The 15,835-nt window shown below is 46.1% G+C and overlaps 2 protein-coding genes and 1 long non-coding RNA gene across 6 annotated transcripts; 2 read left to right on the top strand and 1 right to left on the bottom strand.

Annotated features, from left to right (window-relative positions):
* Positions 1–136: 136 nt before the first annotated feature.
* rtf1 (RTF1 homolog, Paf1/RNA polymerase II complex component) lies at positions 137–8,535 on the top strand. Of its 4 annotated transcripts, none has more exons than XM_027008246.3 (18): positions 137–294; positions 1,650–1,760; positions 2,106–2,256; positions 2,490–2,694; positions 2,913–3,030; positions 3,189–3,300; positions 3,892–4,033; positions 4,199–4,376; positions 4,543–4,625; positions 4,716–4,803; positions 5,008–5,115; positions 5,195–5,272; positions 5,431–5,552; positions 5,884–5,941; positions 6,035–6,112; positions 6,421–6,519; positions 7,150–7,264; positions 7,369–8,535. In XM_027008246.3, exons 1-18 carry the CDS (start codon positions 214–216, stop codon positions 7,473–7,475), a joined length of 2,034 nt encoding a protein of 677 aa, XP_026864047.1. In that variant the 5' UTR covers positions 137–213; the 3' UTR covers positions 7,476–8,535. The 4 variants fall into 4 exon arrangements, with proteins under 4 accessions (XP_026864047.1, XP_026864046.1, XP_026864045.1 ...); XM_027008245.3 differs by having other exon boundaries at positions 7,147–7,264; XM_027008244.3 differs by having other exon boundaries at positions 4,196–4,376.
* Positions 8,334–9,296, bottom strand: LOC145660177 (uncharacterized). Its single transcript, XR_014126358.1, has 2 exons — positions 9,064–9,296; positions 8,334–8,631 (listed from the first exon to the last, which is right to left on the bottom strand). It is a non-coding gene; the product is annotated as an uncharacterized LOC145660177 (long non-coding RNA).
* golga5 (golgin A5) lies at positions 8,804–15,736 on the top strand. Its single transcript, XM_027008242.3, has 13 exons — positions 8,804–8,989; positions 9,597–10,255; positions 10,644–10,850; positions 11,069–11,288; positions 11,676–11,799; positions 12,258–12,461; positions 13,026–13,196; positions 13,463–13,591; positions 13,718–13,816; positions 14,101–14,323; positions 14,680–14,785; positions 14,917–14,980; positions 15,174–15,736. The coding sequence occupies exons 2-13, from the start codon at positions 9,598–9,600 to the stop codon at positions 15,258–15,260; spliced, it is 2,292 nt and encodes a 763-aa protein (XP_026864043.3). The 5' UTR covers positions 8,804–8,989; position 9,597; the 3' UTR covers positions 15,261–15,736.
* Positions 15,737–15,835: the final 99 nt, after the last annotated feature.

The following is a 15,835-nucleotide window of genomic DNA, read 5'->3' as shown; positions in this document are numbered from 1 at the left end:
GATTCCCGCTCAGTTAGAGCAGACGTAGCTAGTGCTTTAAACATACAAAGTCCTTAGGAAACATAAAAAGTGACGTCGGTGGCTACTTTGAGAACTATGTGCGCATGCGCGCCCTCTAGCGTCCCGGTGCGGAGGACCGCGGAACTGCCGCCGTTGCGTTCGCGTGCGACGAACACACAAACGCGAAACGGAGGGTAGCTAGCAAAGCTAACCATGGTGAACGTAAAGAAACGGAAACGGGTCGTCATTGATTCCGACTCGGAAGACAGTGCGAGCGATGACAATTTGGATCAGGTAAGGATAATGTCCTTAAAGTGGGTAAACGAGCTGGGTAATTTAGCCAACATAGCAGACTGCTGAGAGAGAGAGAGCCAGAGAGCGAGCGAGAGAGAGAGAGAGAGAGAGCGAGAGCTAAGCTAGTTAGGTGGCTAGTTAGCGCTGCGTTCAGTACCGCGCCAGGCGAACTGTAGGCCTGACCACAGATTCTAACAGTTTTGATGCCCAGGTTTTACAACACGGGTCTTTCATCATTATTAAAGTGGCACCTATGCATTTAGGACGTCTCTTTCTATTGCCCTAATTAGCTAACGCAGCTGAAGTTCTGTTTCGGTGTTGACAAACGTACGCTAGCTAAGCTAACTAGGGCATTAGCTAGTGAGCTATTTGTAAACACGAAAGTGGACAACTAGGTGCCTGCTACCTCTCCAGTATAACGGTTAAATATAATGGCTTTACTTTCGGAAGGCAAATACCCATATGTTTTGCATACATTCAGGATGTCCGTAGCAGTGGGATGTTACTGAAGTTAGCTAGCCAGCCAATTACAATTGTAAGCACCACCGCAGTCTGTAAATGTCCATGCCACCAAGCTGGCTAAATGGCTAGCTAGCCAGTTAAGTGTGTACTTTTTGCAAACGTGCAAACCTCAGTTTTTCATTAGCTCGCCAGCTAACTTGCCCCCGTCGTTCACGGTCGCCCTGTTTAATCCGATAGCCATTTTCACTGTGATACGAGAAGCGGACTAAAGCCAAGCCAGATCTGGTTGTTGTGTTGTGAACTAATTTTATCCCGCGGGTACTGGAGCAAGGCCACTGCGATAAGCACTCATCAGACACGGATTAACCCAGCACGCAACGCATAGCTGCGTTTGCAAGGGACTTACTGAGGTAGTTAAACTACATTTACCTTTTATCTCCTCTGAACTCCTGACTGTTGTGTTAGTAACAGTGCAGTTGAACTAGAGCTCGGCAGTTGCACATTCTTGGTAAAAGTAGGTGGTGTGATATAACAAGATTTTTGAAAGAAAGTACTGCTGCTGGAGTTAGGCTCTGAATTCATTCACCTGTTAAACAACTCACAGAGGCAGTGTCTAAATATTTGTTGTACTTCAAAATGTGAGCTTCCATATTGCTTTTTCAATCTAATGAAACCATTTTTAATTCAAAATCTATTAAGCACACTAGAAAGGTGAAGAATGCTTACTTGCAGAAGCGAGTAAAACAATGTTGAGATGGTGATATTAACTTATGGGTTTTTATCTTTATCATCAAACTTGATTTGTGGTTGGAAGACGAATTCATGAGATCTGTATACAACTTTATCGGATTGAGAGCAGCCAATTGGAAGCTGTCTTCTTGTCCACTTCGCAGGAGCTGCTGACTCTGGCCAAGAGAAAGCGAGTGGACTCTGAAGAGCAGGAGGAGCCTGTCAGCAAACCTGCAGCATCTACAGACTCTGAGACGTCCGACAGTGATGATGAGGTGTTGCCTCCTGCCCAACTTTCTCACGCTGTCCAGTCGTGCTTTTAATGATTTCAGGGGAGCTTTGCAACTCCTTTGATCTATTTGGGAGATGGGTTAGGAGAGTAGAGTTTTGAACAATACATGCAAGCAAAAAAAAAAACAAAGCAATTTACAAAGGCTGTTTAACAAATCCAGTAAGGTAACACCATGGATGTGTCCCACAGACAGTCCAAAAAAAAAAAAAAAAAAGCAATTTCCATTTTATCAGTCAGTTGCTGATCCATTTGGTACCAGTTTGTGACTTTCTTTGTGGGTGCTGAATGTACACAAACTAGAAACCTCCACTGCTTGTGCATATTTTAGTGGACTGTAGGGGGTACCAAAGCCAAGAAGAAGGTGAAGCCAGGGAAGGTGGTGGAGAAAAAGAACATCGCAAAGAAGAAGGTGAACAAGGCGGCATCCTCAGGCAGCTCGGATGGAGACAGCTCAGCAGAGAGCTCTGCTCCAGAGGAGGGTAAGAGGCTGCACGTCTCCACCATGTCCCTAGCATGGCCCCAGCAGGCACTTGTCCCTGTAAAATGCTGTCAGTGCCATGGAGTTTGCTGCTCTGCAGTTTTATCCTTGTATGCGTTTCCCCAAGAATTAGCTGAATATGTCCCCTGCGTTCACAATACATGGGAGCACCAATCTTAGCAGCTTGCATTAAGAAGGGTGAGGTTTAACAGCCGTGCATGCTTAATCGTGCAGGCGAGGTGTCGGACTCGGAGAGCAACAGCTCCTCCTCCAGCTCGGATTCGGACTCGTCCTCGGAGGACGAGGTGTTCCGGGACGGCTATGGCGATGACCTTATGGGAGATGAGGAGGACCGGGCGCGCTTGGAGCAGATGACCGAGAAGGAGAGAGAGCAGGAGCTCTTCAACCGGATTGAGAAGAGAGAGGTGCTCAAACGGAGGTGGGCAGAAGTGCTCTCTTGTGGAATATTCATATGTTTGTTTGTTTGTTTTGTTTTTTTTGTGGAGTTGGCAGTTCCTGTGACGTAGGTAAATATAATTGTGATCGTAATGCACTTGCTTTGACTGCGTAGACTGAGCAATTGCCAGGACAACGTCTGTAACAAGGTGTTCTGTTTTGTTTTTTTTTGTCCTGCCTGTCCTTTCCCCTGCTGCTCAGGTTCGAAATCAAGCAGAAACTGAAGACTGCAAAGAAGAAAGAGAAGGAAGAGAAGAAGAAGAAACAAGAGGAAGAACAGGAAAAGAGGAAGCAGTCTCAAGTGCCCGACACGCAAGTGGTGAGTACACCTCCCCTACCCTCAGGTGGTGCTCTAATAACATGTTGGCTTGCGCTAAACTCCAGCGTGTATACGGTATCGTAAAACATCTATACCCCACCCGTGTACCCAGCGTGTCTCTCTGTGCAGTCCACCAAGTCTTCTGTCCATCTGCGCAGGTGATGTCCCATAATAAAGAGCGGCGGTCAAAGAGAGACGAGAAGCTGGATAAGAAATCCCAGGCCATGGAGGAACTGAAAGCAGAGCGTGAGAAGAAGAAGAACAGGACAGGTCAGGGTCGCTCACCACCACCACACAGGACAGGTCAGGGTCGCTCACCACCGCCACACAGGACAGGTCAGGGTCGCTCACCACCGCCACACAGGACAGGTCAGGGTCGCTCACCACCGCCACACAGGACAGGTCAGGGTCGCTCACCACATGGCACTGGGCCTTAAAGGAGTAGTCCAGTGTTAAGCCTTAAAAAAACTTTCATATTATGTTCAGCATTCAAAGTATTTAAGAAAATGGTTTGCTTTTAGAGTTACTGACGAAGCCAAAGTTATACCCTAGAATTATTCTCTCTGGAAGTTTATTTTAGGACCTCCAAAATCAAGCATTTGACAAATCATCCTAAAACTCTCTTTTTTTAAAAGTACTTTTGAATAGTGAGTTAGAGTTTTTAAAATAAATAAATAAAACAAAAAACTGTAGTGTTAAAACTGGAGTATTCTTTCAATGTGTGGAGTTAAAATGTGGTCAGAATATGAAAAAAATAGACTATGGTCTTCAGGGGAAAAATATGAACCAGTTGGATCAAGATGGTAGATGTTTACCAGCCTGTCTCACGACCTGTGGTGTCTAACCTTTGAACCTTAACAGCTGAGCTCCTGGCCAAACGGCAACCGCTGAAGACCAGCGAGGTATACTCTGACGACGAAGAGGAGGAAGAGGAAGATGACGACAAGTCATCGGTGAAGAGTGACCGTAGCTCAAGATCTTCATCCTACGATGAAGAAGAGGAGTGAGTAGTAACATGCCGGCATGCCTACCAACCGCCCTCTCTGGTATACACAAGAGGCGCTCTGAAGATGAGTCTTTCCTGTGTGTGTGTGTGTGTGTGTGTGTGTGTGTGTGTGTGTGTGTGTGTGTGTGTGTGTGCGCGCGTGCGCGCGCGTGTGCCCAGTAGGAAGGACGTGACACCCCCCCGCTCCCAGCCCGTCTCTCTGCCAGAGGAACTCAACCGCATCCGGCTGTCGCGGCACAAGTTGGAGCGTTGGTGCCACATGCCCTTCTTCGCCAAAACCGTCACGGGTTGCTTTGTCCGGATCGGCATTGGCAATAGCAGCAGCAAACCTGTCTACCGGGTACGTCAAGATCGCCAGTCACATCACAAAGTTCCAGCTTGAAAGAATACCAAAAAAAACCTTTAGTTGCAGCCGTATGATGTGTATTAACTTTGTGTCAGTTTTCTATGTTATCATAATATCTTTGCCTTCTCCACTTCTTCCGTGAAACTTTTCTTGTCGGCAGGTGGCAGAAATAGTGGATGTGGTTGAAACGGCGAAGGTCTACCAGCTGGGCTCCACCAGGACCAACAAAGGGCTGCAGCTACGGTGAGTTAACTCCACTCTCAGAGCCCTCTGAGCTCTGCTCGTCCGCGCTCTGACACTGATCGCACGTGCGCACGTGTTCCTTTCTCAAAGGCATGGAGGTGACACCCGAGTGTTCCGACTGGAGTTCGTGTCCAATCAGGAGTTCACCGAAAATGAGTTCATGAAATGGAAAGATGCGGTGAGTGTGTGTGTGTGTGTGTTCGTGTGTGTGTGTTCGTGTGTGTGTTCGTGTTCGTTCAAAGGCTTACAGGCAGTTTCATGGTTTCATTTCTGATGGCAAATGGTTTCTCGTCTCAGCTCACTAAGTGGCTAAGGCAATCGGAGTGTGCTGTCTGTACAGGAGAAGCCTGTTTATGTAACTATGGCAACTGTTGCTCTGCAGATGATTGCAGGTGGGATGCAGATTCCTACTCTGGATGAGATAACTAAAAAGGAGCAGTCCATCAAAGAGGCCGTCAACTACAAGTTCAATGACAAAGACATAGAGGATGTAAGTTTCTGTCATTTTAAAAATATACAAGCGTGTGTGTGTGTGTGTTTACATGTGTATATTTCTTTGCATCATACAGATTGTGAAGGAGAAAGACAGATTCCGGAAGGCACCACCAAACTATGCTATGAAGAAAACACAGCTCCTCAAAGAAAAGGTGAAATTTTCGAATGAATTGTTTTATAGTTAGTTATGCTGATGTTTAGAATTTCCTCTTCTCTAACGGAAGTGTGTGTGTGTGTGTGTGTGTGTGTGTGTGTGTGTGTGTGTGTGTGTGTGTGTGTGTGTGTGTGTGTGTGTGTGTGTGTGTGTTAGGCCATGGCTGAGGAAAGTGGAGACGGTGAGCGGGCGAAAATGTTGCAGGATCAGTTAAACGAGCTGGAGGAGAGAGCAGAAGCTCTGGACAGACAGAGAACCAAAAACATCTCTGCCATCAGGTGAGGGAGCGCGCACACATGCACACAAAGTCACTCACCCACCCCTCACAGACCGGATATAGATATATATGTATATGTGTGTGTATATATGTATATGTGTGTGTGTGTGTGTGTGTGTGTGTGTGTGTGTGTGTATATATATATATATATATATATATATATATATATAAAGAAATGGAAATTTTTATTTATATATATGTGGGAAACATAACTTTGTTTCTATCTATATTGCTTTCTCTCCTTTTTGTACACGCTCGCGTGCACACACACGCACGCACGCGCGCGCACACACACTTCGTTTTATTTCCTTTTTTCTCACTTCTTCCCTCAGTTACATCAACCAGAGGAACCGCAGCTGGAACATAGTGGAGTCAGAGAAAGCTTTGGTGGTATGTAGTCATGCCCGCCCTGGCGCCTCAGGCTTTACTGTTAATGTTCTGGTGGAACATTCTGGAAGTTTAGCTGTGGTGGTGTTTTCTTAGGCTGAAGGTCAGAACTCTAAAAATCAGCAGATGGACCCTTTCACCAGACGACAGTGCAAACCCACCATGGTGTCCAATGTAAGAACTCTCTCTCTTTCTATTATTTTATGACCACACTAAGATCATATAGAATCTCCAATGAATTAGCAAGTATGACTAAACAGAGTTCATTTTTAAAAAGATTTGTGTGTCAGTCTAGTCATTTATTTAAAAACATACAGTTCCAGAAATATAACACACACCAGCTCATTCTTGCCAGATCTTTAATACTAGGCAAACTAAATCTAGCCTTCATAAGCTCAAATCAGAGCTGCGTGTTGATCCCGGTCCCCCAGTGAGTGGATTAGCCACTTAATTTGTTTCCTTTCTACTTTTTGGTTTTCTAGGCAAGAGACCCCTCTGTCCACGCCGCTATCCTTGCCCACCTCAATCAGAAATATGGCTCGGGCTCGGGTGCAGACAACGCACAGCAGGCCAGCAAACAGGTGACCAAAGCGAGGACACACACACACACACACACACACACACACACAAATAAATATTTGGAGCTATAAGTGTTGGTCTCAAAAAAATCACACACATTTTAAAACTTAATAGCAATATATTTGTTTCTGATATAACAGTATGTTTTAAAAAACACTTTAAAAGCATGCTCAGTTCCTAACGTAAAAAGTGGCAAACAGTTAGCAAGAGGAGGAATAGGCACCAGATTGAAAAATGTAAAGTTAGGCAGACTAGCTAGTGAAAAGCTAAGAGTTAATATGTTAACATAGGAGGAGTCAAATTATGGCAACACAATAGCGATGGTGAGGGAGGGTGGCTGAAGGTTGAAATGACCAACTGGCAGGAACGAGTGGATGAAAAAGCAGTGAGGCAGCTTACAAACAGAAAACAGGGTTCTGTTTTTATCACAAAAAAAAGCTCTTTTGATACCATTTTAAGGTATTTATGAAGGGACATCCACTTATGAACTACATTCCATGGGAACCACGTGGGCACACACACACACACACACACACACACACACACACACACACACACACACACACAGTGCATAAACTGAGACTGCTCCTGCCTTTTCTGCCCTGACATTCAGTTTTGTCTGTGTTAAGCAGGGCCCGGCCAACCAGAAGGATAAAGACCTCACCAAGACGACCAGCGACCTCTCGGAGGACCTGTTTAAAGTTCACGATTTTGACGTCAAAATCGACCTGCAGGTTCCCAGTGCCGGTGAGTTGCTGCTGTGTCTTGGGTCCCTGCTGTAGCAGTGCACACAGCTCGGTGTGTGTGTGGTGTCTGATCGGTCTTTGCTTGTGTGTGTGTGTGTGCTTCAGAAGCCAAGTCTCTGTCAGTGAGCTCCAGCGCACTACCGGTGAAGGATGGAGCTCCCCGCCGATCCCTCAATCTGGAAGATTACAAGAAGAGACGAGGCCTCATCTGATCTCTGCTCCGCCCTGGCTAATGTCTCTCCTCCATCGAGTCCTGCATGTGTTAGAAACCTGCACCAGGGAACTAAAGCCTGTGTGAATGAGAGAGAGAGGGAGAGAGAGAGAGGGCATGTGTAGGTGTAAGCTTGTATACATGTATACATTTTGTGAGGAAAAAGTGTGTGTGTGTGTGTGTGTGTGTATGTGCGCGCGCGCGTGTGTGCGTGAGAGAGATACAATGCGAGACAAACTACTTGTGCAGTTGTTTTGCGCAGGCATTCTGAAACTGAGAGCAAGTGCGACAACTTGAAATGACAAGTTTGTTTTTCCTTTATAGGTTTACTTTATAGGAAATTGTCCACTGGTTTATTTACAACTGTATACCCCACATTTTGTTTCTTCTATAGTCTTTGGGGTTTTTTTCTTTTTGGGGTCAATATTTTCATCCCAGTTCTTATGAGTATACCATTTTCATTGCTGACCCACCTTTGGAAGAAATGGAACTTAGGACCATCTTAAAGAAGGACTCTTATTAATACTTGGGGAATTTTCATGACCGTATCCACCCCCTATCCCCTCAGAAGCTATTTATTCATCTTTGTGGAACAGTATAACCAGTTTGGCTCTACCCGGTTTGGATTAATCCAAGATGCCCCATCATCTGTTTTCCTCTTGAACAGAAGTTTCTGAGTTGATATTAAAGTCCTTCCTGACCTTTGCATGACCTCTGACAGTGAGGATCTGATGAACAAAAAAGAAGAGAATAATTATGACATCACACTCCTTTTAATGAACAAAACCTACTTGGTTTTTAAAAGAAATTTAATGTATATCAAATACCTCTTCAGTGGAATATGTGGAGATCTGATATCTGCCCCCCCCCCCCATTGTACTTCAGTATCCTATTACCCAACCCTCCCCCCCCTCCCCTCTGAGCTCATATGTGTTATTGACTATTGATCATTGGTTATTGATGATGTTCCTTAGTCAGGTCTCGTATTGATGTGGCATGCCTTGTAAATAAGATTTGGCCATTTGGAATGAGTGCGGTAAAAATAAAAGCACTGTTTCGTATTGGATGTGGAAGTGTGTTTGTACTCAGGTTTTATATTCTTACCTATAAATAATACCCGTTAAAGGAAAATAACGAAACATATTCTGCTCATCGTACTGCAAAAAAAAAAAAAAAAAAAAAAAAAAAAAAAAAAAGCATTTGAAGAAACAATAGAAGTAATGTCCTGCAGCTTTTGAAACTAAACCTGCTGTCCACTAGAAGGGAGAAGCAGCACTTTATGTATCGTCAGGCCTTCTTTTTGTAAACTGGCATCTACAGGGGCTGTCTGTTTTGGGTCCTTAAACAAGTTCCTGCTCCACGTCAAGCAGGATTTGAGGCGATTATGATGGGGAAACACTGAAAATGCTAGAGCGCTAACCTAGTTAAGTCTGACAGCAAGTCAACTTAATGCCCTATTTACAATGCCAACGCAAGATTAATATTCCGCTCTTTGGTACAACAGAGACAGTGAAGGTACGTAGCTAGAACCGCACCATCCGTCCTAAGTTAGCTTAGCTCAGTTCAGCTAGGCGGCTATATCGACATACCTCCTATGTTGATCGCAAGACAGCTCGGTATAAAAGTTTCTCGGAAACGTTTAGGCTAGTGCTAGAGCTTTCGCACAACTCGCAGTATCTCTTCAAGTTCTTATTTGCTCTAGGCGGTACGACCGAGCTTAACCTAGGTGCGATATACCTACGCATAGCCGGCTAGCCAACATTAGCTAAATAAACGGTGTGTTAACTGCTTGCTGGCTAGCTGATTTAGAAAAGCTGCTTTGGAGCAGCATATCTCAGCCCGGTTATAGCCGATATCGTCCTCTAATCACCTAGATAGTGTCTAGACTCTTTTTTTGCATTGGCTTAACGCGTCACATCTGATGAGTAACTGACTAAGCAAATATAAATATTAATAACTTATGTTTCTTTTTTGCTAGCCAATTATACAGAATAACACAACTGACTGTTGATAGTTTTTTTTGTCATTTACTCTCATGGTAATCTTTTAATAGTGATAAGATGACCGTCATGTATAACTGATTTGAGGTTATTTATAAGTGTGGGCTTTGTGTATACTCTAGGATGGCCTGGTTTGCTGACTTAGCTGGCCGAGCAGAGGACTTCTTAAATAAAGTGGACCAGGGTGCAGCCAGTGCTCTGACCAAACATTCAGCACAGAAATCCTCCCTGTCCTCATACAACCCTGTGGAGTCGGTCGGCTCCTCTGACGAGAACTCTGCCGCCTACAGCGCCCCCTATGAGACCCAGCATGGTTACACGGCCCTTCCCTCTGGCCACCAGGCACCCAGCTTCATCTCCACTGCTGCTGGGAATGTTAAGAAATCCAAAGCCACCATGCTGGCCGGAACTGCCAATGTGTCAAGCACGACTCCTCTGGGTTCTGACTACGCCGGCGGAGGTGCTGTCAAAGCATCTTCCAGCTTCGTTAGGCCGAAAAAAACGGAATTGAATGACGATCTCCTGTTCGACTTCCTGAACAGCGCCGACCCACCGCAGAACGAGAGGCGGGAGGTCAGGAGAGATGCAGTGCCCAGAGCTACGGCTCTGACTGACGGGGCGGCCCAGACGCAGGTGGCTGACACCCCTCAGGCTCCGCCTTCCATACAGGCCACGCCTCCCTCTGCACAGGGACTGTCCCGCAACTCCAGCCTGAGCTCCCTCACAGCCAGCACACACAGCGCTAAAACCGAGGATGGCTCTGCTCGAGACCTCATCCAAGGTACCAAACCCAGACCACATACACAAACCAGGTTTGTGCTGTGGCTATCCAGACGAGATTAATCTTGTTCGGAGTGGTTGCTCTATCCTGGTCCTACAGGCTGAACAAAGTAAACTTCAGTGTTAACTCTGTGTCCAGCAAGTTTGGTACAGTTTTTAAACAAACAATTTTTGTACTATTTGTTACTGAATGAACAACAAGCACATGGAAATGCAGTTATTATTACTGTTCTACCAATGACTTTTTTCCTCTTCTAAATTGTTTTAATTTGTGTCTTCATATAATTACCTTCTATCTCTCATGCTTTTTTTTGCTTTCTTCTTTGTTTTGCTTTCTCTCTCTATTTGGTCACTTTATTTTCTCTCTTCCTAACACTCTCTCCGCGCAGGTGATACTCCCGAGAGCTCAGACTCGGCCGTTGCTGCACCCCCAGATGGCCCCCAGGTGGCCGCGCTCGAGTTGGCCGCCCCAGAGGAGCCACTCGGACAGGTGCTGTCCAGCCTGCGCCTGGAGAACCAGCTGCTGCGCAGCGAAGTTTCCTCTCTCAACCAGGAGATGGCGTCGCTCGTCCAGAGAGCCAAGGACACGCAGGAGGGTACGAGAACTCGGGACTCTTTTCAGAGCAGCAGTTGATGTGTCCTGCATTTTGAGAGGGAGATCAGCAGTCTTTTGGTGGCAAAACAAAATGAAAAACATTGACACCCAATCCTCTCGCAAGTGTGTGTTGGGAGCTCGGTCAGTCCATTGAATGAGCCGTGACTGCTGCTTGCCTGGTAGAGTTTACGGCATCTGTCTGCTCTCCCCTCCCTGCAGAGCTGAATCAGACTCGAGCACGCTCTGAGAAGTGGAACGTGGAGCAGTCTCGCGCCGATCGCTCTGTCCGGGAACTGCAGGAGCTCGTCAGTGACCTCACAGAGGCCCTGTCAGCGAAGGACGCTCAGCTGGCCGTGCTGAAGGTACGACTGGACGAGGCGGATCAGCTCCTGAAGGCCCGCAACTCTGCCCTCGAGGAGGCCCAGAACGAAAGGACCAGGTGGGTCGTTGCCAGAGAGAATCATGGGCATTTAGCATCTGTCAGTGTGTTTTAATGATGCAGCCAAGCCAATGAAAAACACCTGCATCAGCAAACATACAAGCACATCTGTTCAGTGAAGACCAGGTAAACCAGTTAAAAACTTGGGATATTTCTAAAAGTCCCTTGTGAGGATGTAACATAGTAGTTAGTTACTTAATCCTTGTGTATGATTTAAATGATAACGCTTCATGTACACTTTTCTTTTAGTTGTAATTTAGTTTCTGTTAAGTTACCAGTCTTCAGGTGGTTGCGATGAGGGCTCGGGTGGGGTTGCTCCCCATATGTGTGCCCAGTGTACGCTTTAAGGAGCTCTGCCTCATTAACTGCTCTGCCCCTGCCCTCCAGGATCCTGCAGGACCACAGTGAGGGCAACAGTCTGCACTCCCAGGCCCTGCATACCCTGCAGGAGCGGCTCCGAGAGGCCGAGGGTGCCCTGAAGAGAGAACAGGACGGTTACAGACAAATGCAGGTGATTCCCACGCTCAGTGTGGAGGCGGGGTCCAAACTGACTTCGCCTCCACTCCCATGCTGAGTGTGGTGGCAGAGTCCAATCTGAGTCCAATCTGACTCTGCCTCTACTGTGGCCCTTGAGGAGAAGGGCTCTCTGCAGAAAGGCCAGGAAACCAAGACACCATTGTTCTTGAATTAAAAGTAACATTTTCTGGTGATGAGATTTTCTTATGTAAGCCGTCCAGTTTTCAGACTATTAACTCACTAAAATACGCGGGTGTGTGAAAATATTCTACATGTATCTAGTAATTCTATTTTAAGGAGACAAAAATCATCTGAGATGGGTGACCAGCCAATGGGGAACGCAAGAGCTCTGGCTAACCGTTTTTTGTTTGTTTGTTTGTTTGTTTAGTTTTTTAAAAGTCCAGGAGCACACGAGGTAGACGCGACTTACCTGAGCTTGTCATATGTCGGCAGGGTGAGCTGGCGGCACGACTGGCCCGGACCGAGGCGGAGCGGCAGACACTGGCGGAGACACTGACAGGCACCGAGCGCCGCATGGCCGAGGAGCGCCAGCGGGTGGAGGAGCTCCAGCAGCAGGCCAAGAGCGCCCGCACGGCAGCCGACTATGCCAGGCAGGAGCTGCAGGACTACAAGAACAAAGCATCCCGCATCCTGCAGGTCTCATGCTTCCCGCCTCCACGTCATTCCTGTCTGTGTTCACACACTTCCCATGAAGCCATGATCTTATTCAAAACACAGATTATTCAGACAGATCTCACACAACCAGAATCTGCAGCTATGCTTTTTTTCAATCTATATACGTAATGCTTGATTGTATATTGATTTAGCATCTATGTAGATTTATATTTGTATCAAATGTGCAGTTCTGATTTCTGAAATATAGGAACATGGATTAAAAAGTGTTTCTGTAAAATTAGCCAGAAAACTAGGAAACACTGAGCCTAATCCACTAACACCTGTTTAACAATGTCTGTGTTCAGATAGTCTTCTCAGGATGTCCACAAGGTGGCATTTAATGAGTCACATGGTAGCCACAAGCCCTCAACAGAAATGTCCAGTGTTGGTCAGGATATTCACGGGGTGCTTCCTATGTTGTTAGAGGGCTCATTTGCATATTGTAGCCTTCTGCAATATCAGTATCGCAAAGGCCAGTATTGCGATTACGATAAACGAACGATATATCGTGCAGCTCTACTCTGATGGGTTTCGTGGTGTTTCCAGTCTAAGGAGAAGCTGATCAGCAGTCTGAAAGAGGGCTCGGCTTTGGAGCTGCTAGACGGGGGTGTGGCAGCAGGGGTGGAGCTAGAGGAGTTGCGACACGAGAAAGAGCTGCAAAGAGAGGAGATCCAAAAACAGCAGTCCCAGATACAGAGTCTCCGTTCAGAGTTGCAGGTGTGCACGCTCACATACATCCATGTTCCCACACCTTAAAGGGCTCGACAAAAAAATGTAGCTTTTGCCATCCCCACAATTTCAAGCATCGCCTTGTAGGCTGTGCGCAGCCCCAGGACCTTAGGAGACAGGCTACTTGGTCTGGTGCTCCTGGTCTAGGTGCTGCTTGGGATCTGTGGGATTGAGGCTGGCAGGCAGGTCAGCTGGTGGTAGTGTGCGAGTAGGTCAGCTGGTGCCTGGGGGGCTGACTGCACTCTGGATTGCAGGAGCTGGAGAGCCAGGCCCTGGTGGAGGCCGAGGGCTGGAGAGAGCAGCAGCGAGAGCTGCAGGAGCAGCTTTCCCAGCAGAGCCGAGCCAAGCAGGAGCTGGAGACAGAACTGGAACGCTGCAAACAGGTGCCAGAGGGTACCTTCTGCCCAAGTAGAGATTCTTCACACTGGTTTTGTCTATTGTGATTTGTAAAAATTAAAAAATGTGTGATGTAATGTGGTACGGGGTGTGTGTGTCTGTGTGTGAGACAGGAGCTAAACTATATAGAAGAGGAACACCATCGTGCTAAAAGCACACTGCAGAGTCGTATCAAAGACAGAGAAGATGAAATCCAGAAACTCAGGAACCAGGTCACTAATTTATTTTTTTCCCCTCTCTCTCTCATTCACATACACACATACACAAAATGCACGCACACTATCTCTCTCTGAAATACACAAACACACTTAATACATGAACTACACAAGCACATCTAGATCTTAAGTGCCCAATTCGGACTGTTTTTCGGTAACAAACATGTGGTACATGAACATTTCCTGACTCTCAGTTGCACAGTCCAGCACTTGTCCTCATTTTTGCAGCCTCACAGTTTGCCACTTCTCGTCTCCCTCCTCCCCGCCCCTGCTCTCCACAGCTGACCAATAAGGCTCTGAGCAACAGCAGCCAGGCGGAGCTAGAGGGGCGGCTGCACCAGCTGACGGAGGCTCTGATCCAGAAGCAGACCATGCTGGAAGCTCTTGGCACAGAAAAGAGCTCGCTCGTCTTCCAGCTCGAGCGACTGGAGCAGCAGCTGAAGAGCACCCAGGGCGGCCAGAGTGGGGGGCCACACATCAACATGGCCGCCGCCGAGGGACCAGGTTGGCGCACGGCGTGATGGGAACACACCGCTTGATGCATTATGGGAGAGGAAGTGTCAGTCAAGAAAAGTGTACATTATTACATAAATGTATCAATATAATTGATCTTCCTCGATGTGGTATGGATTTTTAAATGCTGGCTAGTTTTAGGGATGTGGGTTGAACAAGTGAGCAAGATGTATTGGTTTAGGAGAATTTTTTTTTTTAACAGCTTTCCTTTTGCGATCCATGTGCGATTTTCTCCAAGCAGTTTTAGGTTAATTATGGGTATGTGGCTGTCTGTCACTGAGCCTTCTGAGCAGTTCCGTTTGTCAGCCTGACTGAGCAGTGCGTCTGCTTCTCTGCCCATGTGAAAGGCGCCAGACAGAGAAACCCCACAGTTCTGTTCAGCGACCATGACGGTTCGGCCACAGGAATGTACGGGAAAGTGCGCAAAGCAGCCAACACCATTGATCGCTTCAGGTACCGCTCCTTCCTGTCAGTCTTACTCACCGTAGCAACAGATTCAGGGTCCGTTCAGATGATTTTCTGACTAATCCGAGCCCTCAGCATCACCGTTATCTGAACACAAAATGTGTGATTCTTGTCTGCAGCATTCGGTTAGGGATCTTTCTTAGACGATACCCCATGGCCAGAGTTTTTGTGATCGTATACATGGTGAGTAAACCTGACTCTGGATTCTGATTCCAAAGTTTACAGCCCAGCTTGTGCTACTATCTAGTGTACATTTAAAAAAATAATTTATTGAAAGCAGTATTGAACAATGTGGACATGGGAAATTGTGATTTAACTGTTGTCTTAACAGCATGTTTAATTATTATATTATGTTTGTGGATTTTTGTGTTTACAGGCACTACTGCACCTTTGGGTTATGATTGTATTGTTGACATACACCCCTGAGATGCACCCTCAACCATCGCGTCCTGATGGCAGATAGAAGCCTTGGATATGCACATTTAAATCTGTATCCAATATTCTACATGTACAGAAAAATTTAAACTGTACTGGCTGTTTGTAGCTGGGTGGAGGTTCAGATATACCTTCTTTCTGAACTAAGACCCACCATTTGCACAGAAGTTCCATGGGGCAGTTATATGATCTCTCTCCTCTATTCTTACCTCTCATCCCCTTTTATTTGTTTTTTCCCTTTGGTTGGTCTTCTTTCTTACCCCCACTGAGTCTCTTTTCTTCTATTTACAACCCCCCTCCCCCCACACATTCTTGTGATCTCAAAACACCAACTAGTGAGATATTTAAAGACAGTATAAAGTTTGTGGTTTTATTTAATGAAGATTAGTTTTCTTCCTCGTGTCTTCCAAGTTTTTCAGTTTTAATCATGGTTATTTTTGTTAAAATACATTGTATTTCCTCTCTAATTTCTTTTAATAAACATCAACACCTTGGGGAAAAACATTGTGTTTTGTTCACCCTTCATGAACTGAACTAAGAAGAAAGATTGATTCAAAAGAACTGTTTTTAACCGGCTTGATTGCAGTTTTTCAACTACATCCA

Source organism: Electrophorus electricus, chromosome 12 (genome assembly GCF_041902795.1).
Source record: "Electrophorus electricus isolate QZ-2024a chromosome 12, ASM4190279v1, whole genome shotgun sequence".
Classification (NCBI taxonomy): Eukaryota; Metazoa; Chordata; class Actinopteri; order Gymnotiformes; family Gymnotidae; genus Electrophorus; species Electrophorus electricus.
This window is presented reverse-complemented; position numbering and strand designations above follow the sequence as displayed.